This window comes from Spermophilus citellus (assembly GCF_964194105.1).
Source record: "Spermophilus citellus genome assembly, chromosome: 3".
NCBI lineage: Eukaryota > Metazoa > Chordata > Mammalia > Rodentia > Sciuridae > Spermophilus > Spermophilus citellus.
Window position 1 is genome coordinate 22,006,226 of NC_138184.1, and position 25,647 is coordinate 22,031,872.

At 33.8% G+C, this 25,647-nt stretch overlaps 1 protein-coding gene and 1 pseudogene across 18 annotated transcripts in view; one reads left to right on the forward strand and one right to left on the reverse strand.

The window, feature by feature from the left end:
* Positions 1–25,647, reverse strand: part of NKTR (natural killer cell triggering receptor) — a 49,062-nt gene that overhangs the window by 17,497 nt on the left and 5,918 nt on the right. For 5 of the 17 annotated variants that reach the window (XM_081284796.1, XM_081284795.1, XM_081284786.1 and 2 more), the window contains exons 3-9: positions 15,284–15,358; positions 13,957–14,064; positions 13,401–13,445; positions 11,589–11,676; positions 2,313–2,342; positions 1,634–1,779; positions 403–625 (exon numbers count right to left, since the gene is read on the reverse strand). In XM_081284796.1, coding sequence (XP_081140922.1) covers positions 403–625; positions 1,634–1,779; positions 2,313–2,342; positions 11,589–11,676; positions 13,401–13,445; positions 13,957–14,064; positions 15,284–15,358 — 715 coding nt within the window. The other 12 variants (XM_081284801.1, XM_081284788.1, XM_081284802.1 and 9 more) reach the window with 12 other exon arrangements.
* LOC308645180 (high mobility group protein B1-like) lies at positions 17,347–18,745 on the forward strand (annotated as a pseudogene). The gene is made up of 2 exons: positions 17,347–17,353; positions 18,196–18,745. The product of its transcript is annotated as a high mobility group protein B1-like (transcript).

Sequence of the window (25,647 nt, forward strand, 5' to 3'; positions counted from 1 at the left end):
AACAAGTCACCAAATAAGATGAGTCATGCTTGAATTTCAAAATAATAAAAGCACAGAAAACTAGACATTAATGGCAAAACTACTGACAGCTTACAAGTCTCAAAGGGTAGTATAATTTAACATACAAAACATCAACCCAGAGAAATACAATTTTGACAATAAAATTATTGAATGATCTTAACTTATTTTTCTTTTTACAAGTTTCACCTGGAAAAACACAAATCTTGAATATAAAAGCATATGCTCCTCCAAGATGTCAGATTTCAATTTAGTTACAATTAAAAAAAATGCTATCCTTGTCATCCATTAGAAATAAACTGGATTTACATAGTCGCATGTACTTTGCCCATTCCAGGGTGAGCGTATGTTTTAGTTAAGACTGAATTGGTGTTTCATACTTACCCTTTTGGGCTCATTATATGTTTGCTCCTTGGTTCTTCTGAGCTGCTTGCTTCCTTTCTTCTCCTTTTAGAATGTTTAACTTTTGGCCTCCTCTTATGTTTCCTTCTTCTGCTTCTCCCATGTTCAATTTCACTTTCTGAAGATGATTCGGAAGATGAAGAGGAACTGGAAGAGGAATCCGAGTCTTCTGAATGTGTTGGCTTCTTCCTTTTTTTCTCAAAAACTTTTAATAAATATTAACAAAAATATTAGTAATGAATTCCTGTGTCTACCTTTAAGAGTAAAAAATGTGATTACGTAAAATTATATGATAGTTATAATAAATCAGATACGATTCTAGTTGTTTTATGTATAGTAAACTAAAAAAGAGATCTAAATAAACTTTTTAACAAGTTGATAATACAATTGATTGCAAGACTCTAAAGTAATGAAGTTCCTCATTCTCATGAAGTCTACATTAGAATGGGAGAGATAAGAAAATAAATAATTGTGTATTATAATAAGTGATAATACTAAGGAAAAAAAAAGCAGTGTAAAAGGAATACAGAGAGTAGGGGGAATTTAAGATGACATCTGAACAGACCTAAAGGAAGGGAGGGGGTCGTGCATATCTTAACCAAGAGTGTTCTAGACAGAGAGAACAGCCAGCACAAAATCCTTGAGTGATTAGCATGTCTGAGTAAAGGTCAATGTGGCTAAAAGGCAATGAATGAGGAGGTCAAAAAAGACAGCAGAGGCAGATTGTCCATAGCCTTACAGACCCCTGCAAAGACTTCAGTTTTGTTAACTGAGAAGGCAACCTTTGGAGGGTTCTGAGTGGAAGTGGCGTGGATATGAAATGTGGTTAAAAGGATCACTCTAGTTGCTGTTACAAACAAACCACATAAGGATATAATCAAGGAGACTAGTTAGGGTACTGCTGCTGAGAAAAGATTACAGGAGAACATGGAGACAGAGGCAAGGTGAAAGATTAGGAAGCCATTGCTATAAATCCGGCATGAGACAGTGGTGGTCTGGATCCGGCTGGCAACAAAGGAAAGTAATAAGAGGAGGTAAGACTTGATAGGATTTTCTAATGGACTGGAATAGGGTATGATATAGAGGCCTCAAGTGTTATTGTTATGCCACTCATGTTTTGTCCACTCCTTCAATCAAGGAGGTATCTTTAAATAAATTAGTCTTTATAGTTCTTCACTGCATTCTAGTCTCTCCTAGTCCCCAAAGCTCTTACCATCTTTTGTTGATTTTGTGGCCAGCACCCCACAGTCAATAACTCGCACATCTGCATAAGGTCTGCTTGCAGCATCAGTTTTCAGATTTTCAATTTGTTCTATGACTTCAAATCCAGAAATAACCAGTCCAAAGACAACATGTACCCTGTCACAATATAAATTCAAGAAATTATTGGTTTGATGACAGCTAACCTATGAATAGTAATCAAGATAACTTGTTAATAAATGACACAGCCAAAGACCTGAAAATAAAATGAAAGTATTTGATTCATGAAGCCACCAGAAGGGGAAGAAAACTTGAAATCTGTTTCATAAAAGGAAACAACAAAAAAATTTGGCCTCAATTAAACTGAGTCTGGGTTTTTCTCCTTTTCTAATAATGGCTCTTAACCATTTTAGGGTAAAAAGTCTGCACTCAATACTGAGAAACTGTCTTTCCAAGGATATTCAATACTGCATGGCTAAGAAGCCCATCCACAGGCACAGGTTAAAGATTCCTTCCGTGATATAAGAGGCATAGTGCCTCAAAACCACTGCACCTTGTGATGCTTGAAGAGCAAGGTTATAAGAAATGACCCAGGCATCAAGAGTATCCACAGAGGACACACCTAGAGTCTAATGTGTCCTTATGACTGGCTACCCTAACCACCACCAAGATCATAAGAATGTAACTCTTACCCATCCAGGTGTGGAGCAGGTTTTGTAGTACTGTGTAATAAACATCAACACAAAGATGATATCAAAAACGACGTGTTCGGGTGAGGAGAGCAGAAGGGTTTAAACACAGCATGTAGAGAACAAAGAAGTAAAGATAAAAAGATGGAGAAAAAGTTAAACATAATAAATAAATATCTAATCTTAAAGACCCCAAACCAGCAATAATAGCCACTTTACTAAGAAAAAAAAAATCAAAGCAAGATTATAATGAATTATAAAATCATACCTATTAGATAATATGCATATGTAGAACATATGAAATAAGTTTCATCTGAGTTATATCCACAAGTATTAACATAAATACATATTAAAATTAAAAATACTTTCAAATCCAAAACAACAAAAAACAAACATTAAAAAACCCTCAAAACTTATAATTAAAAAAGGAAAAGCACCTATTGTGTCCCCTATGGATTGCAAAGTGGGATCAAAACTTATCCCACACATTTAGATGAGTTCTTCTATTTATTATTTCTCATACTGAGTCAGTCTGCAGCTTTTAGGCAGGCAGATGGAGGAAGGCCTCAGGAGTCCTGTTTTCAGAACTTCCTGCCCCTTTCCTCACACAAGGTGAGATTCTGCCACTTACAGTAACTCTGAAAATGCAATGGGGAGAAAAATCTTCATCTAACAATTTTGATAGCAAAGTCATGATGGACACTATAGACCTTAAATTTCTATTGCTCAGAAAATACTCAATCAGCTTCTTCTACAGTCACAAACTTCTTGGACAGTCTATGGGGTATATTTGGTTAAGGAACTTTAAACCCAAGCTGATTTCCCATAGCATTTTCACAAATCTTCAAACTGCTTGAATTGCAGTGCAAAAATCCAAAAGCAGATAATCAGAATTATACACCACAAGTATCTTAGTTTATAAGAATGAAAAGTAGATATCTAAGAGAGAGGTCAGGCTGCACTAAAGCAATGAATTGTACTAGAAGCATCCATATAAACTTCTATGTTCATTTTGAGGAAGTTTAAGACATCTAAGTACATTAAAACACAAATTTAGCCTTTGCAACAATGCCAAACTTTACTGTAAAAGAAATTTTAATGCTTATACTTACATTAAGCATATTCAGTTCTGTAAGATGACTACAGTTATTTTTAAAAAATTAAAATGTCAAAATTAAGTTTCAAACTTTTAGAGGAAATCTTGAGTTTTAAAACTAAAAGTCTCAAATATTCCTTAGAAGAACGAGAATTTAAAAATTCAAGCCCATGTAATTATAAAAATGAAAACAGGCAGCAAAAAAAAAAAAAGAAAATCTAGTGAATTGTGAGCCACTAATGCCTAAATTATTAATCATTAAACTAACATTAAAAATGGATAATCATTTTATAATAGAAATGTACTTCCCATAATTATAAAACTCTACCAAGCACACTAAAAATAAGAGACTACTACATAAGCTAGACAGATTCCAATATATAAAAGATGTAAAGAGTGCTTCTAAAAATGTAAAAATTTCTCAAGAGATCAGTCTCAAATACATAAAAATGAAAGCAATGAATGGATTGTTGGTTAGATACGTTCCTCTTCCTGACTTGATCCTTTCTCATAGTTCAGATATTCAAGTATTGGGGAAAGCCTACAGATTTTTCTAGAACACACAAAGTCCTATTCCATTTGCCATCTTGGCTAATAAAAAACCACCTTATGGCAAACCTTTGGTGAGATAAGACAACCTAGCAAACCACTGTGATGCAGTTACATACTACTTGAGAATAGAATACGTATCGTTAAGACATTTAAGTTTTTTGTTTGTTTGTTTTTTGGTGTGGGGGACTGCACCCAGGTCTTCCACACACTATTCCACTGAGCCATACTCCCAGTCCCAAGTTTTGTTTTCAATTCAAATGAAAACTGAAGGATAAATAAACTTGGTACTTTATTTTTAGTAGTGAAGAAAAGAAAGACAGAATTGCCTCTTTCTTTTGAAGACAACTTTCAGCCTGCCCATGGTGCCTAAAGTGATGTAAATAATTTAATTTACTCACATCTGCACCTGGGATCCAGAATTGGAATCCAGAAATGTAAATGTGTACTTTAACTGGGCTGGACTACATATTAAGAATTACCAAAAAGAAGCCTTCTAGGGTTCTAAAGCCTACATCCCAGGAGTAGAAATCCCAAGGTAAAGCAGGCTGACTGGCACTGGGCTGAAGTCTATAAGAAGGAACAGAGAACATTAACTAAATTACAAAAAAAGGGGTATAAGAAGATAGGGGACATGATTTTATACAGTGTAGACTACAAAAACAGGCAAAGAGATCTTATCCATTAACTTTTTGTTGTTGTTGTTGTTTGTGGCACTAGGGATTGAACCCAGGGCCATGTATATGCTAGGCAAGTGCACTACCACTGGGTCACATCCTCAGTCTTCAATCCCTCTAACTCTTAACTGTATTCATCTTTCAAAACTATAAAGCTCTTTAAAGAACCAAGTAGTAGTGACACACTCAATAAGTGAAAACCTTAAGAAGGCCAGAGACTATATAAATGTGTAAGTTTATACAAGCTTATTAAAACATACCTAAGGGAGAAACAAGCACAAATAACATTTCAGTTATAAAACCTTTCTCAACATATATACATTTCCATTTTCTCCTGTCACTTAGAATTTACTTAAAAATGTACATGGCAAGAGTTCATTTAAACCTTGTAAATCCTAGAAATCAAAAAATATCACTGTTACTCCAAAGAACAATCTACATTTTTACACTATTAGAGAATCCTTTGACCTTATATAGAAATTACTAGTTCTGTACTGAAAGGAGACTGAAAACCATAATATAAACTATAATCCCTCTACTCTCCCACCAGAAGATGTTGTAGAAACAGAGTAGACAAGCCACCAATATTAAAATACACTTCCCAGGATTAACCATGAGCTATAAAACATACTTGTTGTACATGTAATGCTGCTTTACAGAACAAGCAGAAAGCTTTTTTATTTTTATTTTCTTAAAATGTTTCAAAGCACATAACAACAGGCTTAAAGAGATAAAGGCAAAGAAAGAGAAAGAGAGAGCCTTAGAGTAATGAGACATTACCTTTGGAGCGCACGGTGTAACACTCTTTCTGTAAATTTTACACAAAAATGGCAAGAAATAAATTGTAATACACTTTTAAGACAAGACTGAATCTATGTTTTAATATCAATATAACTTTGAAATTAAATATTTTAGAGTTTAATGCAAAGCAAGAAAGCTTTTTAAAATGGAGGGCTCTAAATTTTCTTTCACAAAGGATATTTATGTAGAGATGATTTATTCTTAAAAAAAAGCACTGTGGTTAAAGTAGGAATCTGCTCAGATCATTAATAGTCTAACATAAAAGTGCTGATAGATAAATAGTGATTAATAAAACATTACATTTCCTTTCACAAGTCCCCCAAACTAAATAAGGCAACTAACATCTTGTTCAAATAAGAATAAAATTACTGAGTATAAGCATAAATATGCCCAGGAACAATTAACACTAGTCAAAAGTTAAAAAAAAAAATTCACTGGAAAAAACTGAGTTAAGATAATTCAAAATAAAGTTTCAAGGAACTTTTTACTAATTCACTTCTAATAATTAAAGAATCAACCATGTTTGTACAATTTGACCTTTTTGTCAGTTATACATACATCACAACAGACCACTTTCAGGAGGTGTTGAGTAAATGTAACATACACTTTTAAGTCAAGTCACTGAACATACTAAAAAAAAATAATAAAGCAGCATAACTAGAATTTTAGGGATTTTCTCAGAGGATAAAAATGCAAGAGAGATGAAAGTATAAGAGTGTACTGAAAGGAGACTGAACACCATAATATAAACTATAATCTTGGCTATAGTAAATAGTTTTCCTATCTAGTCTCTGATTTTCCATATTATAAAGACTTTTTCAAAGAACACACACTGCTCAATTTTAACTGTAAATGTATCTACTACTACTACTTAGATTAAAAAAAAAAAACCCTATTCTGCCATGGACAAAAAGCTTGATGGGTGCTTTAGACATATTATATTAACTCCTGAAATATTTAAAAATAAGTTTTAATTTCTTGTAAATGATACATGGATTAGTGTCAAAAGAACATGTTTGAAAGAATGTGGGGTTTCATGAATACTGTAAAAAAAAAGTACTCCACATATAAAACAGTACAAAAAAGGAAATAAAGATAACCTACTTCTAATTTAGCTTTTAACATGCAATTCTCTTATTTCAACTCCTGAAACTATGACACTGAACAGAAGAGGCACCAAACTATATCTAATGATGAAGCTTTTATTAGGGCAACAGAAACTAATATAGTCACCTCACAGTGCTCTACCTATGTATCCCAAAGTCACCAAAATATAAGAGCTTTCTAAAATTCAGCACTAGTATTAAGGTAATCAAAACCATAAAAACTACTAGATACAAAATTTCTTCCATGTTGCTGATACATGTGCCACATAAACCCTAAGTAATATTAAGCCTGAATTTTAGGGATGATATTTGATAATCAGAGAAGCTGGCTTCTAGGTTAAGACTCATGCACATCTGACAAATAAAAAAGGAAAAAAAGATTCACACACATCTTAGCTCATGGAAAACTCCAAAATTAACATGCAAAGGTTTAATCCCCAACCCCCAAAAAGGAAGGTTTAAAAAGCTAGAATTTCTCAGATTATTAACACTTACTAGCATTTTTTTCCTCACATAAATTAATGATAAGTGGGTAAAAACAACATTTCTATCCTCAATCTACCCCAAATGTTAACATAGCTTTAAAAAATGCCTTAAAACCAACTGCCCTTACCTCCCCCTTTGCTCTGGTATCCTGAAATGATGAGCACTCACCTCTCATTCAGGTGGGTAGCCTCTTGCAAGTCTGTTTTTAAAATGATGTCAAACAATTCTAGAGCACCAAATTCCACTGCCCCAGCGCGCGCACACACACACACACACACACACACACACACACACACACACACACAGTCAGTCTCTCTCTCTCTCTCTCTCTCTCTCTCTCTCTCTCTCTCTCTCTCTCTCACGTTTTGTGACGGATAAAATGTAACAGGACTGAGGTGTAGTTCAGGACTAGAACACATGCCTAGCATGCACAAGGCTCTGGCTTCAATCCCCAATATTGCCTGTCTCCCAAACTGTTTAAGGGTAAAAGCTTGGCTTTTCTATATTATCTTGTTTACTTATATTTTTATAATTATCATGACTACTAACAGTAGCCAGCAACAGGAACTGTTCTCTAAAGTTCTGCAGGTTTCTTTACTCGATGGCTGTAACATAAAGCCTGCACAGACTAATATTCTTAAAGCAACTCATGGACTGCTGCTCCTGATTTAGATAAGATGGGCCTTAAGCTCCTTTGAGACACCTTTCAGACTGATGAAACTTAGGCTAATATAAACATTTCCTTCTGGCAAGACAATGTTTGCATATAAACATTCCACATATTCAGAAACTTGGGAGCATTTTACAAAGCATTTATTCCTTTTATGACAACTTCCACCCTACTTTTAAAAAGTAGGGACAGATACTTAACAAAAAAGAAAAGATAAAAAAGAACTCAAGGTATATAGGAAACAAAACATAACCAAGGCTTTTGATAGCTAGTGTCCTATCTTAAAAAGGTCATTTAATGACAAAATATAAGCTATGCACCTAATCTTAATTCTGTCTTATTCCACATCTTTACCTTTTCAAATAATGCATATAAAACAGTAAAAATTAGATCCATAATTATTACTAACCAGCAAAAAGGAAAAAGGTTTCCCCAAATATCACTTTCTGAGCAAAATGCTTGCTGTCTCTAATACTTAACTAAATTCAGAACAGAGACATAAATAAAAGTATGTAGGGGCTGGGGATGTGGCTCAAGCAGTAGCGCGCTCGCCTGGCATGCGTGCGGCCCGGGTTCGATTCTCAACACCACATACAAACAAAGATGTTGTGTCCGCCGATAACTAAAAAATAAATATTAAAATTCTCTCTCTCTCTCTCTCTCTCCCTCTCTCACTCTCTCTTGAAAAAAATAAAATAAAAAAATAAAATTATGTAGCTTAAAGTTTGCAGCATTCTTTCCCTAACAATTTCTTTCATAATATGAATAAAGTTTCTATAACTGGATTTTCCATGGTTCTTCTTCCTTATTTAGCATTACCTGTAGAATGAAAAGGTTGTTTTAGATGATTTCTAATTCTATTTCTACTCTAAGACTATGATTCTATGGCTTTTATTTATTTATTTTTGCAGAGCTGGGGATTGAACCCAGGGCCCTACACGTGCTAATGAAGCACTCTATCGCTGAGCTAAGTGCCCAACCCTTTCTATTTTGTTTTGAGACAAGATTTCACTAAGATACCCAGGCTGGCCTCTAACTCGCAATCCTCTTGCTTCAGCTTCCCAAGCAGCTGGGTATAGGTATGTGTCATACACCTAGCTTGAGGTCTTTGAATTCCTTAAAAAAATGCTTCAAATGAACAAATCATTGTTTCCTTAATGATTTGTGGAGACAGTGGCATATACCACTTATTTCATATTTGAGAACTATTCCAAAAAGAATTAGTTTTCTTCTATATAAGCCCCCAAAAGCAAAAGTCATTAAGACTAACCAACAGCAGATATAAGCAGTTATTATAAAATATACAAATAGCTTTATAGAAGAAAATCTGACTTTCATCACATGTACAATTATCCCAGTCAAAGAAAGCAATATATGCAAAATTATGTTGAATAAAAATGACCTATGCCTTAGAAGGGGAGTTGTTAACTGTGTAAAACAAGAATTCACAAAGCACATGAATCCTTGTGCAACACTGTGCCAAGAATCACACTAACAGCACCAAATTTAGACCATAGGAAATGCAGAACAACAGATTTATAACATAAGCTACACTTAAGCAAAAATATATGAAAAGTCCTCATTAAGCCTATTAAAACATGAACTATAAAGGCAGTCCTTTTTAACATTGATTCTTTAGCTATCCTTTCTTTTTCAGATTTCAGAACTGCTGCTAAAGGTGTCCCTAGGAAGGGGTGTGGTAATAGGATAAAAGCCAGTGGGAAACCATCACTTAGCTTTATGACCATCACAGCTATTATCTGTGATAACATAACACAACTTAAACACTGTGCCATACACTTTTTTACTACTTTCAACTCCAAAAGGATTTGGGCTTGTGAACCATGAAGTTTCAAAGATTTGGTTTTTTATGGGTCACCATATCCACTTTACCTACTCTTTCCACAAATGCAAAGATGTGTTTTATTCAGAAATATGAATGTTAGTTTGATTTTATCCTGCAACTCATGATATTGGTATTTTCAGCCATCATAAGGAAAGAGCCCAAGCATAAGTTTCTTAAAAGAAAAAAAAAAGGTGGATGAGGATTTTGTGTACACATGTACAAAATTACTCTTAACTGTTAAACTTTTTTCCAGAAATAAACTTCAGACTGAATTTTCATGAGATAATAATGAGAAAATTTTCTTTTCTTTCTTCCTGTTTTTTCGTTTTTAATTTTTTTAATGGTAGTGGAGGAACCCAGGTGCACTTTACCACTGAGCTCTATCCCCAGCATTTTTTTTTTTTTTATAATTTTTGCAACAGGGTAAGTTGCCCGGTTGGTCTCCCGGGTTGCTGGGATTACAGGCTTGTACCACTGTACCCAGTGAAAATTTTCTTTTGATCACAAGCTCATAGTGCCACATGAAAATGAGTTTACAATTTTTAATCCTAACTTATTGATGTTAAATATTTGACAGTCCTCTTCAAAAATAGCAATCCAATATAAAAGTAGGCCATGCTGAAAATAGTAATGGTTTTTACTAAACATTCCTAGAAAAGAGTTATTAACTAAATAACACAAAAGTAAGATACTTCTGTGTTTTTTGAAGAGAATCTCGCAGACTATGTCTTAATTATTACGTGAAGTGCAGCATCTTTAATTCACTTTGTAGACAAACTCATCTACATGTTGTGATAATGGCAAGAAGCTGCTGCTACCTGATAAATCAAATTCTAAATGTAAAAATATAAAAAAAGGAAATCTAAAAGAAACTTTAGAGCCCTCAGATGGTAGCTTCTTGACCAATGAATAGTTTTTCATGTTCAGAGTTCAGATAAGCTTAAAAATGGAAATAGGAAACCTCAGAGTAAACAGTTTACACATTAAGTCATTACAAAAAAGTTTTTAAAATATTTCTATTTTTTATTGGCCCTTAAGAATGTTAAGAATAAAAAACTACTCTAATAAAACACATATTATAACTAATAAGCTATGGGATCAAAACAAGATACAGGAACAACTGTCTTAGGATTTTTTCCTGTATAACTTCAAGCATAATCGTCTTTTATCAGCTTTCCATTTTTAGGACATTCTTAGGAATAGAATGTCCCTTATCTGAACATTATCAGATCATGTTGGAAATCTATTTTTTTAAGACAAATTTAAAATATGAGTTTATATGAATAATTTGGTCCTTTAAAGACAGGGAAGCGCCCTTCATACTCATCCATTCAGAAAGATGTCAAAGAAAATGTTTTCTGATAAACCATGAATAAAATATTTCTCCAACATATACAGGATAAGTGAGATTTACTTTCAATCAAAAGCATTAAACCTCATGCTGCACACAACTATCTTTATTCCATATGATGGGACTGTAATTAAAAATAGGTTTTAGTGTACATTTAGACAAAAATTTAAATTTTTTAAAATGCTGGTTCAACAGCAAATCACCTATTTCCATATGACATCAGGAAATAATGGTACCTCTCTAAAAATTAGCTCAAAGAGCAACAGTAAGAGAGAAAAACAGGTATACAATGGTTTACTAAAACCAACTGCTTTCCATGCTGAGGGTACATCTATCTGGTCCTATACTATGAAGAATTTTTAAATGTGCATCAATAGTTTATATTCCAATCCAGTTTTCATAAACCAAGTTCTCAAATTTGGTAAGGGCCAAAGCCAATTTATTTTCTCACGTCAACAGCATAAATAATATATATCTTTAAGTTACATTTTTTAAGTTCCATTCTTCAAATCCAGGATATATGCTGAATGCTGAGGTGGTTGTTAGAGATTACCAGTTACTATATAACATTAGAAATTAATAATAAAACCCAAGCTGACAGAATTTTAGCATTAAAGTTGCTTTAACTATACCATCTTTCTCATGAACAGCGCTTCTCTGTTTAGGAAAAGCTCATCTCTGAATTATGCCTACTCACATGAAAAACTGGGAACCATTGGTATGTTTCCCTCGATTTGCCATTGACAAAAGGAACGCTCTGTCATGTTTGAGAATAAAGTTTTCATCTGTTTGAAGAAAACACAAATACGTCAGTCTCCCAATTATAAGACATTTTTAAAGTAATGCTCAAGTAATAAATAGAAAGCAAAGGATGAAATTCCTCTTCTGGTCAGTACAGATACTTGACAATATTTAGGAAAAAATTTTTCAACTAATCAAAAAAGAGCATAAAAATGCCAAAAGATACTAATGAAAGCCTTAAAGAAAAGAACATATATTTAATATTTTATACAAACAGCCTTAGAATAGTCACTTTTTGTAGTAACACACTTGGCTAAGCAGTACATAAGCTGTTAACTTGCAGGAAAAACTAATAAGGAAATTTTTAGATAAATCTCTACAGTAAAATTCATTTCTTCCAAAATTTCCAATTAGCCTGCCAAATGTACTATATATGGGTGTTTAATAATCCTTTTATTTGTTTAATTTTCATATGGTAAATTATTATTCAACTGAGTTGAGGTTATATTATAAAAGCAAAAAGAATTAGATATTTTAAGTTTTAAGGACATGTCTAAATTAAGTATGTAGATTATCAATCAGATCACAAAATTATCTAAGGAATTAACTTTTGTAAAAATAAAAATTGAAATGGCAAAATACAATTTTAAGATATAAAAGTATCTGCCACAGGAACAACCACATTAAAGTGGCCTACAGCATTAAATTTAAATTGCTAAATGCAGATAGAACCAGCTAAAGAGCTGTTTCTTACTAATTCAGAGGAAAAAAATTCACCATAAAGATCACTTAGAGATCATATTAATTCCAGCAGAAACACCCTTATTAACTTAAAATTCCTTTTGACATTCATACAAACAAATCTTTCTTTAGAACAAACAGAAACATAGAAAACTTTAAAACATGATTACCTTGGGAACAGGCTTCTGAAAAAGAGTAGTAATCCATTTTCTCCCAAAGGAAATATAAAAGACTATTATAACACTGAAGCTTTTATAGCATTAAAACCTAGTAAAATTGGATCCCATTATAAATTTCTGCAACTGACTTTTCTAAGGCTTTTTGGGGCAAGTGCAATAGTTAGATTTATGCAAATGCTACTACTGTAGGAATAAAATACCATCATATATTTCTAGTATACAAAAGAAAACATACAAACCTTTGAGAAAGAAGAAAATACCAATTTTTATTCAAAGAAATTGCTTGGCTTAGGGGGAAAAAACAGCTATTCTTTCCCCTGATATAGAACAAATAACTCATTGGGAAAGGAAAAAAAAGATACACATATACTTATGAAATAACATAAAATTATTTTCCAAGTCTTCAAGCAATATAGAAATCCAGCCACAACCTGACCCAGACTGTCCATAAATTTATTAGGAAGGGTGCAAGGGAACAGAATTGGAGTTTGTGTTACTGAGCTTTGTTCTCTTACCTTTTCATTTTGCAAAAGACCACATTCTCTATAAACAAAAGAATATGTTGACAGTTTTAGGCAGGAAGATAGGAGTTTTCATGAATATAGTTGCCTAACCTCCATGCTGAAAGTCATGTTTAACCATAAAGTTAGCCTTAATTAATCTTGTCAATTAAAAGTTATATTACAATATAATTTATCCCCAAATTCATGCAAATAAAGTACTTTCATGCAGCATTAGTTTCATGCAAAAAGTGAACTATAAGTAAACCTCTTTTCATTAAAAGTATATGACCAAACTTGCTTTAATATCAGAACTGAAACAAAAGACCATAAAATATTAGGCCTTACCTTTAAAATATCCACCATAAATTGATTCTCCACCTTTTCCATTACCTGTAAATAATGAGCTATATTAAGCCATACTGAAAATTAAAAATGTACTAATACATATAGATTATTTTGAATGGTTTTAATTTGCTGAAGGAAATCGTGAACTTTATAAGCGGTACATATAACCATAACTTAAGAGTCCTCAATTAACTTCATCTTTAAAATATTATAATATCATTTTTAAAAAATGACTCTAGGACCCACTATTTCAAGCATTAATCACACCAACAAAATTCTAGAGTAAATTCAATTGGACAGTACTTTGGCATTCATTTTAAGGGTATTTATCACATAATTGTAATATTACTAAAATAAACTACATAAAAATAAGTTAAATGTCATAGTATCTTACGTTTTCATACATTTTGGATCCATAGCATTTGTCCATCCCACAACTATGCACCAACCATATAACATTTCAATTATTCTGTGATATGATATTTCAATTAAAAAGTAATAATGAGATGCTTTAAAAACTGACAGATGGAATTGAGAACATAACTTTTAGCTCTACCTTCACTGAAATCCCCACCCTGAATCATGAAGTTTTTAACCACTCGGTGGAATGTAGAACCTTTATAACATAACTTCTTCCCAGTTGTTTTCCCAAGGCCTTTCTCCCCTGGGGGGAAAACAGAAAAAAATCGAAGTTTAGCTACAAACCCATCCTTCCAAGGAAAAGAACCAACCAATTATTCCACGGCCAAATCCCTCCTGTGTAGTTGGTATTTTAAGAGATAAAAAAAATAAATAAATAAATGATGTGACAATTTAAAAACATACGTATACACACAAATCAAAGTAAACAATACAAAGCAGTTGTTAGCTCACACTCTACATGCTACAAGAGAGAAAACTGGGGATGTTTATTTCTCTATAAAAGAATGGGATCAAGAAAGTTGATGCAAAGATTGTGTGTGTGTGTGAAGAAGTATGAATTTTACATTTTTAGTTTGCTATTTCTCATTTTAAACTAATATTATCTCCATTTTTCTACTTATTTAGGACATAAATCCAATTATACACAATAAAGAACAATTTTATTATGTTCTACCTCTCCATCTTCTAGCCTTAAATTTGTTTTTTTTCTTTTCTTTCTCTGTGTGTATGTTTCTAGGGATTGAATCCAGAGAGCTCATTCTACTACTAAGCTAGATCTCCAACTCTTTTTACTCTTTATTTAAAGCAGGTTTCACTAAATTTCCAGGGCTGGCCTCAAATTTGCAATCCTTCTGCCTCAGTCTCCTAAGTAGTTGGGATTACAGGTGTATGCCATTACACTTGACTAGCCCTATACTGCTTCTGAAATCTGAAGTGCTAAATTTGTAAAATATTAAAATTTGTAAAGTTCTACCAAAACAAATCAATTTTAAAGTGTCTATTATTTTATAAACTACAATGTATAGAAGATTCCATCACATGAAGTAGATTCTTACTTTCTTTTTCATTTTTTAAGACCATTTCTTTCTTTTCCCTCTTACGAAATGCTTTCTTAATCTCACATAGGGTAGTACGATTATGTTTTTGGTTGCAAAAGCCATTTCCAAAGACCTTTATTTTTTCAGGAAAATATCTATTCTGTTAAAGGTAATACTATGCCAGGAGAGGGAGAGGGAGGGGGAGGGGAAAGGAGGGGGAGGGGGACAAAGAAAGAGAAAGAGAAAGAAAGGGAGAGAGAGAGAGAGAGAGAGAGAGAGAGAGAGAGAGAGAGAGAGAGGGGGGGGGGGGAGGGAGAGGAAGGAAGGAAGGAAGGAAGGAAGGAAGGAAGGAAGGAAGGAAGGAAGGAAGGAAGGACTACATGCCATGACTTCTCATCAGAAATAATTTAAAAATTCACCTACCTGAGCATAGGCAAAGGAAGTTTTTGCATGTTTTTGGACATATGTCTGAGAAGAGCTGAAACATAATGCGACCAACTGAAATAAAACACATGGGGAAGAAAAACCAATAAGCAAATTGATTATATATACCAAATTATATATAGGAGAAAGAAAATAAATAATTTGAAAGCCCATTTTTCTAATTCTTTTTAATTTCTAAAGAGTTAGTGGGGAAGAATTTAACTGAGAGATACCAAGTAAAAAGAGTTCCACTGTTTTTGTTTGTGGTGCTGGAGATCAAATCCATTTGCTCTTTTTATTAATATGAAGCCAAAATCGTTCCAGTCCTAAAACTATAGGATGTTAAGTGTCTTTTACAGGGGCCCTGAATATCATATCCCTTTTAGTACCTTACCTGAACTATGAACCATATTTAAGGCTTTTTTGTGGTGGTGGTGCCAGGGACTGAAACCAGGACCACATGCATGCTGGGCAGGCATTCTACTAGTGACCCATACCCCACAGCCATCTTTTTTTTTTTTTTTTTTTTTTTTTTGGTATCAGAGATTGAACCCAGAGGAGCTTAACCACTGAGCCAAAACCCCAGCCCTTCTTTTATTTCACGACAGGGTCTCACTAAGTTGCTGAAGCTGGTCTCGAACTTATGATCCTCTTGCCTTAGTCTCCCTAGTTGCTGGGATTAGAGGCATGTGCCACTGCAACCAGTAGAATATTCCTTTTGTTTAAATATTTTTAGCTGTAGATGGGAAGAATTCCTTTATTTTATTTATTTATTTAGTGGTGCTGAGGATTGAACTCAGTGCCTCGCACATGCTAGGCAAGCACTCTACCACTAAGCTACAACTCCAGCTCCCAGAATATTCTTAATTAACATTTGCATAGCCTATAAATCCAGCAGCTCAGGAGAACTTGAAGTTCAAAGCCAGCCTCAGCAACTTGCCAAGGCCCTGTCTCAAAATGAAAAGTGAATAAAGGGCTAGGGATGTGGCTCAGTGGTTAAATGGCCTTGGATTCAATCCCCAGAGCCAGCTTCCTGAACTGTACTACCCACACTTAATATTCATATTCTATTCCCCAAAAAAGCAGAAAGAGAACAGATCATGTTTCCCCAGAAGAACTAATACTTTCTACAATAACTAAGAAATGAGAAGTCTGCAACTTTGATTTAACCGTGCCACAGAGAAATAAGTTACAAATTTGATCTCAGGGACTCCCTTACATTTGGATCTTAGCCCAAAGGCTGAGAAGTAATAAGTACTCCTTTAAACTCTTCAAAGAAGTTGAGACTGTATATGTAGACTATGTCCGATGCTATTTATCATATTATACATCAAAACTCAAGACAATTTTAGAACACAATACACAAGCACACATTCCATTCACTGTGAGAGCAGTGATGCCACAAGTTACAAGTGGTGTGATTGCTAGAAAATGGGAGAGAATGAGAGCTAATACTATCTTTTTTTTTTTTTTTTTTTTATGTATTTATTTTTATTGGTTGTTCAAAACATTACAAAGCTCTTGACATATCATATTTCATACATTAGATTCAAGTGGGTTATGAACTCCCATTTTTACCTCAAATACAGATTGCAGAATCACATTGGTTACACATCCACATTTAAAAAAAAAAAATCAACAACTTTTATATATACACATAAAGTGTACCAGTGTATACATGCAGAAACACTTTGATACTTACAACATTTCAACATAAAAGTTTTTAACTTCAGGATGGTGCAAAAGTATTCCTAATTTAATAGAAACTATGCTTTAAATCTTTTTTTTTCTTTTTTTTTTTATTGATTATTTATCGCATTACATAGTTCATGATATATCATCTTTCATACATTAGACTCAAATTGTGCTTTGAACTCCCATTTTCACCTAATACTATCTTAACATAAAAAGTTTTACTTCAAAAAACTTACTTGAAAGGGTCTTAATAAAATTGGAAAAGGAGTTTTAATTTATAATTAGTCTTTGGAGTCCCTTTCCCCCTTATTTAACAAAATCTTTTTCAGTATGAATATTTTTATTTATTCAGATTTAATAGAGTCAGAATGAACTGTGGGTCAAATATAAGTCATATTTGGTACAGACACGAAATCACTTGATTTACTCTATGAAATCATTATGGTTTTAATTTACTCCTGACCATCTCATTCAGTTACTTTAAGGACAAAACAAACATACTGGGGCTGGGGATGTGGCTCAAGCGGTAGCGCGCTCGCCTGGCATGCGTGCAGCCCGGGTTCGATCCTCAGCACCACATACCAACAAAGATGTTGTGTCCACCGAGAACTAAGAAAAAATAAATAAATATTAAAAAAAAAAAAAAAAAAAAAAAAACATACTGCATTACAAATATCTCTAAAACGGGCTGGGGATGTGGCTCAAGCGGTAGCGCGCTTGTCTGGCATGAGTGCTGCCCGGGTTCGATCCTCAGCACCACATACCAACAAAGATGTTATGTCCGCCGAAAACTAAAAAAAAATAAATATTAAAAAAATTTCTCTCTCTCTCTTTAAAAAAAAAACACAAATATCTCTAATGGATAAGTGGGATCATAAATGACTTCATATGACAAGATTTTCCACTGTCAACATTCTGAGCCTATAGTTTGAAGCAATTTCAAAAATTTGAAGCTGATCTTGAATAATGGAGGAAAAGGGGAAAATTTTTAAGTTAGGAATAATGTATATAAAGTCATGTCAGAATCTTGAAAAAATCTATGTATCTATATTAAATATCACTTTTACGTATATTTTATACCAGTATAACAAAAGTATTTTTTTAATTGTTAATGAACCTTTATTTTATTTATATGTGGTGCTGAGAATTGAACCCAGTGCCTCACCCATGCTAGGCAAGTGCTCTACCACTGAGCCACAACCCCAGCCCAACAAAAGTATTTTCATCAATCCTTATAATCTCTGGCAAAATTTCATCATACACGTTCTTTGTGCAAACATGTCGGGAGGAGCACAAGCAGCAGCACCCAAATGCTGCAGTCAACTTCTCAGAGTTTTCTAAGTGCTCAGAGAGGTGGAAGACCACATCTGCTAAGACGAAACAAAAATATGAAGACGTGGTAAAGGCAGACAAGGCCCATTATGAAAGAGAAATGAAAACCTTTTTCCCTCCTATAGGGGAGACAAAAAAGTTCAAGGATCCTAATGCATCCAAGAGATCTCCATCAGCTTTCTTGTTCTAAGTATCACCTAAAAATCAAAGAAGAACATCCTGGCCTGTCTATCCATTGATGTCGCAAAGAAATTGGAAGAGGTGTGGCATAACATTGTTGCAGATGACAAGCAGCCCTATGAAAAAAGAGCTGCTAAATTGAGGGGAAAATATGAAAAGGATATTTCTGCCTACCAAGCTAAAGGAAAACCTGACAGGGCGAAAAAGGGAGTGTTTCAGGTTGAAAAAAGCAAGAGAAAGAAGGAAGAACAGTAGACAAAGAAGATAAAGAGTACAAAGAGGACTATGACTAAATTGGTTCTAGTGCAGGTTTTTTTTCTTGTCTACAAAGTATTTAACCCCCCTGTATATAAGTCACTCCTTTTTTTTTAATTTTAGTTGTACACAATACATTTATTTTGTTTGTTTATTTTTATGTGGTGTTGAGGTTTGAACCCAGGGCCTCGTGCATGCTAGGCGAGTGCTCTACCGCTGAGCCACAACCCCAGCCTCTAAGTCACTCTTTTTAAAGAAAAAAATTAAAAGTGTAGGGCTGTATAAGGTTTGTGTTAAAACTATACAGGGTCCTTTTTTGTATACATACTGCCAAACGTGTCTTTAGACAGTCCTGTCCTGGTGGTATTTTTTCTTTTGGTTCTGGGGATTGAACTCAGGGATGCTTTACCAATGAGGTACATCCCCAGCTCCTTTTATTTTTTATTTTGAAACAGGGTCTTGCTAAGATGCTGAGGCTGGTCTTGAACTTGCGATCCTCCTGCATCAGCCTCCCCAGTCACTTGGATTATAGGCACATGCCACCCTACCCAGCTTCCTGGTGGTATTTTCAATAGATACCAACTTTGTCTGGCACAGTATGCATGTTAAAAACTAGCATAGAAATTTAAAGCACATTCTTGTTGGTGCACAGAACAAATTATGTATGGGAAGCTTTTTCATCTTCAGGTATCTTTGATACAGCTTATAGTGTTGTTTTTATTAAATGAATACCATTCTGTAATTGAAAAAAAAGTTGTCACAGTTTTGTAGAAATTCTGAATGTTTTGAAGTAAACACCATTTTTAAATTCAAAAACAAACAAACAACAATGACAAACTACCAAAATGCAGATCTTCAAAACAAGACAGGAAAAACCAAAATCCATCTACGTCAGGTTGTCAATCCTGATTCAACCACTAGGTGTCATGAATAAAATCAGCAAGTACATAGACCAAGTAAAACTGAACATCACCTTGCAATATTTTTTTCTAGTCAAGCAACTCAAGAATAACAAGGATTGTTTAGAAAACATCATAGTAGTCACATCACATGGCTTAGTGATAGAGCTAAGGCTCATATGCTTTACTAGTTGAGCCTATACTGTTCTTACTAGACATTAATAGACATTGTTTGCTTTTCTACAATCTGAGATGTATCTCTCATTTTTATTAGAGTAAAAGTATGTAATAAATAAATATTTTGAATGACTGAAGATATACAATACTATTTCAAATTAGTAAATAAACTGGATATCCAAAAGAAAAGAAAACATTGTAGGACATGACATATAAGGCAAGAAAAGCACACTGCCCAACTAACTACAAACAAGGGTTGAGAAGAAGAGCAAAGGTAGGAAAAGATCATACTGGCTAGGCAAAGAGCAAAAAAAAAGGAAGAAATTAAGAAACAGGAGCAACATTTCAATAAAATCAGGCCAGTTGATCAAATAATTCTGTGTTATCTCAAAAACTCCAACAGTATACAAGATACAGTACCCAAATTCCAAGGAGTTCACATTTTAGCTAAGAATGACAAATAGAAATACAGTTGCTACATAACATGGCAAGCCATCGTGGGATAAACAAAGTTTCCTTCTGCATTCATAGATTCAACCAACCATGGATGGAAAATACACTTTAAAAAATTTTTTTGGGGGGTGTTGAGTTAGCACTCAATACTTGAATAACACTCGAAACAAAATTATTCAAGGGCAGAGATTTATTTTTTTTAATATTTATTTATTTTTTATTTTTTAGTTCTCGGCAGACACAACATCTTTGTTTGTATGTGGTGCTGAGGATCGAACCCGGGCCACACGCATGCCAGGTGAGCGCGCCGCTTGAGCCACATCCCCAGCCCAAGGGCAGAGATTTATAAAATAAAACTTTCACAAATGAAGGAATACTTAAATATACAGATCAAAAAGATCACTGACTATCAGGAAAATAATATACAAGTGGAGCAACACCAAACAAGGCTTAATAAAGCTATTTAGTTTCAGAGATATAAAAGAAAGAATCTTTTTAACACCCAGGCAGCAGAATCAAATTGCTTGCAAAGAAAAAATGTGTAAGGCCAGTTTCAAACACTTTATATTAGAAGCTGGAGACAACAGAGCACTATCTGCCATCTTCAAAGGAAGAATATGCTATGAACCAATAATTTTATAACTAGCAAAGGAAATATAATAATCAGATTTTATCTCAAAGAATATATTTGAATATGTAACTTTGAGATGAGTCAAAGAACTAATGAATAAGAAAGAATTAATAGGACAGGAGTACCATTGGGAACTGAGTCTACTGTAATACCAAATTAAACCTAAATAACTGAAAATTATTTAAAAAATATAGGGCTGGGGTTGTGGCTCAGAGTTAGAGCACTCACCTAGCATGTGGGAGGCACTGGGTTCCATCCTCAGCACCACACAAAAAATAAAGGTATTATTACAACTAAAAAAAATTAAAAAAAAAAAATCAAACAGTTCAGCTGGGCGCAGTGGCACATACCTGAAATCCCAGAGGATTGGGAGGCTGAGGCAGGAGGATCCCAAGTTCAAAGTCAGTCTCATCAACTTAGCGAAGCAACTTAGTGAAACCCCATCTCAATTTTTTTTAAAAAATGGGCCAAGGATGTGACTCTGTGGGTTTAATCCCTGGTGCCATAAATAAATAAATAATAAAAATCAAACAATCCAAAAGGATATAGAATGAGAAGTCTTGTTGCCATTCCCATAAACAGGTATTTGCTTTCACTAATCTCATGTGTGTTTCCTCCAGTTTATTTTCATACACGAGAAAGTATTATTTATTTTTGTATTTCTTCCTTTTAAAAAAAAGCTTGTTTAGTAGTGCATATAAAATAAATTTTATTTAATAATAAATTTAATTTAAATAAATTTATTTACTTAATAATAAATCATGAAAAACTTATTTTTATCTGCAATGTAAAAAATAAGTTAAATTGAAAGGAGGCAATAAGGACTCATGGTGTCAAAAAACAAGAGGGGGTTGAGTTTTTGAAAAAAGACTACCTGTTGAACTCCATCTCACACTTCTGGAGTTCAACAGGTAGTCTTTGCTGAAGATGACAGAGTAAGTAAAGATTACACTTACTTAGACAAGTAACTACTTTTAGAACTAAAAATATATTACATATTTTTCCAGCTTCTATGACAGAAAGGGAACCAACCTATAATAAAATATATAAAATGAAGGAAATAAGGAAACAAACAAGAAATAAGAGAAGACCAAAATAGCTCTGTAATTATTCAGCCAACTAAACTTTTTTCATGACTTGTCAATCAATACTGACTTTAAAAGTATTTTTAGATGATATAAACAAAAACTCAGAAATTATTGGCTCACATAATTAGATAACAAGGATATTTGTGCAGATTAGAGAATTAAAGATCCAGGATGTGAGGGATTAAGAGCAGATGTTAGAGCTAGCTGCCAGGTTTCAGGAGATAGTAAATATCATTGCTTTGTCCCAGTCAGTGCAAGAAGCCCAGAATATTTTCATTGGCAAATAAGACTAAAGATAAATTTAATCACTCAGGAAGATAAAGAGAAATAACAAAATTTGGGGAAAGAATTATACGAAAGCACAGATTACAACTCCATGCTAGCATAGACTATAAAAGAAACCCAAGAAAGAAATTAAAATTGTTATTCAAAAGAGTGCTGTTAAATAACTTCAGATAATCATTGAACTATTTTTAATCTCCAAGTAACACTAAAGTGTAACTGTTTCAGAGCATAGAAAAAAATGAAAATCTTAACAAATTTTATTAAACAAAATAAGAACTAAAACCAAAGACAATATATAAAACAATTAAGACTTGGGTGGCTAAGGCAAGAGGATCACAAGTTCAGTGCCAGCCTCAAAAACTTAGTGAGGCCCTATGTAGAAGACCATCTCAAAATTTAAAAAATAAATAAATAAAAAGGGCCAGGGATAAAGCTCAGTGGTAACAGTCCCTGGGATCAATCCCCAGTACCAAAATAAAATAAAACCCCCTAAATATTAATCTCATTTAAAAAGATATACCATTTATATTAAGAAATCTATTAATAAAATTGAAATGAAGGAAAAACTTTATAAAATCTTATGATATAAACCAAAACAGAATTTAATGAAATTCAACAATCATTCCTGGGCATAACACACATTCTCAGATACTCTTCAAATCATCAGCCAGCATCATATTTATTGGTAAAACACTAGTTTAGCATTAATTCTATTAAAGTTAAGAACAAGTGCTTGTTAGCATACTATTATTTAATGTTCTAGAAGTTCTAGCCAACATAAATAGAAAAAAGAACAATGTGACTGACATACAAATTAAAAAGCATTTGTGTCATTATTTTAAGAACATTAACTGTATACCTGGAAAACTCAAAAGAACCAATTGAAATAGTAAAAGAGATAATGAAGTTGTTATTTAACCTAAGACCAACAAGAACTAATCAAAAAACTAACAGAATAAAAAAAAAATCACATCCTCTATAACCACAAAAAACATTCTAGCTAGTTACATAAAAGTACAAGACAAAATTACAACAACTGAGAGGCTTTAAAGGCAATTTGAATAAAAAAGAAATACCTTCTTCTTGGATAAGACTCAAAATTGCAAGTATGGCAAAACCCCCCTAAAGTAACCCATTTTAATTTAATCACAACCTACAAAAATACTAATGAGATTTCTGGAGGAACTTAACAAAATTATTCTGAAAGCTTTGGGGGAAAAAATGAACATGCAATTTCCTTCTTTTTGAACTTTTTTAAAAAATATTTTTTAATTGTTTATGGACCTTTATTTTATTTATTTGTATGTGGTGCTGAGAATCGAACCCAGTGCCTCATGCATACTAGGCAAGCGCGCCACCACTGAGCCACAACCCAGCCCAGCCCCCTTCTTTTTGAACTTTTTATTTTGAAAATTTTAAATCTACAAAAATGTTTCACCATATTTACTTTATTTCTCCCTTTCTACACATACTTTTTTTTTCTGAAATAAACCAAAGGTTAAAGACACAACATTCATCCTTAATTACTTTAGCATATAGTCCTAAAAATATAGGTATTTTCTTGGGCTGGGGTTGTGACTCAGTGGTAGAGTGCCTGCCTAGCATGCATGGGGTACTGGGTTCGATCCTCAGCATCACATAAAAATGAAAAGATATTGTGTGAAAAAGAAAGAAAGAAAGAAAGGTAGAAAGGTATTCTCCTACTTAACCTCAATGCTATAATCACATCCAAGAAATGTTAATCACAATATAGTCTAACACATGTTGTAGCATTATTAGGAATAAAGTATTGGGGTTTTCCCTGGTTCCTGACCAAGTGCTCCTAAAACCCTCATAATTTGGTCTTTCTCTCCAGTTTCTGATAAAGAGCTTCAAAATCCCTTGGAATTTTCTGGGTGATAGGAGCATCTTTTGGTCTATAGAAGCAACTCTTGGCACAGCTTCAGGAGCATTAGGAGGTGACTGATTACCATAAAGATTACGCCACAGACCCAGAACTTTTAGCCCCACTCCCAACCATCAAGAAAGGACAGGGGTTCAAGATTAAGTAATAATTTATTGATCTATTTGATGAAACCTCCATTAAAACACCTAAATAAGAGTTTGCAGAGTTTCCAGGTTGGTGAGCTCAGTGAGGTCTTCAAAGAGAAGGCATAAAAGGTCCACACACTCCCTACCCCCCTACTTCACCGTATGTATCTCTCCTATTTGGAAATTGCTTCTGAGTAACAACCTATTTGGTTGTTGGAGTAGGCTGAGTTGTGACACCTGCTGTAGCAGATTATCAAACCCAAGCAGAGGGTTGTTAAGATTCCTTGATTTACAGCTAGTTGGCCATAAGCTAATGCCCAGAACTTGGCATTGGCATCTGAAGTTTGTGGGAATGAGTCTTTCAACTCTAGGTAGAGAACGTCAGAATTAAATTGAACTGTTGGTGTTAGAGGACTAGAGAATTCATTGCTATAGGAAAAAACTCACTGTAGTCCACATTCAAATTTACCCAACTCCCTCCACAATGGCCTTTATATCTTTTTTCTTTTTGTTTTAACCTTCTCATTTTTTTAAATGGTTGAATGAATTTTATTGTTTGGCTAAACTGAATTTTCAACCAACCCTCACTTGATTAGCACTTGAGTTTCTTCTAGGTTTTTTTACTTTTTATTTATTTATACTTTTTTGTGGGGGGATGCTACAGATCAAACCAAGGCCTTTATGCATGCAGGCAAGCAAAGCACTCTACCACCAGTACCCCCCACTCCCTTCAATGACAAATACACAACTACTTTTAAAATCCAGCAATCTGATCAACCATTACATTTTAATTTAATTTACATGCTTTGGACTCTTAATCTAAAATAGTCCCCCATCTCCATCTATTTTTTTGCACCCCATCAGGAAAGCCCATATCAGTCTGACCCACTATGTAATGTTAAAATATTAGCCAAGTCCTAGTTGTAAAGGTATTCACACCATTTTTAAACTACTCTGTGGGATAATACTTTCAACCTATGAGCATGTTATATTCCAAATAACTATTCACGAAATGGTGTTACATTCCAAAAAAGCTTTTCACTGATGATCCTTTTCTGAACTAATGATTACACTTGGGGTTGCAAAATAATGATTCTTCTGATTCCATCATTTCTTCTATATTTATCCATCTTGAAATCTATTAAGAACACCACCTAATAGCTGGGCAGGCCCACACCTGTAATCCCAGCGGCCCGGGAGGCTGAGGCAGAAGGACTGTGATTTCAAAAAGGCAACCTTAGCAACTTAGCAAGGCACTATGTAATTCAATGAGACCCTGTCTCTAAATAAAATATAAAAAAGAAAAAGGGCTGGGGATGTGGTCAAGAGCCCCTGGGT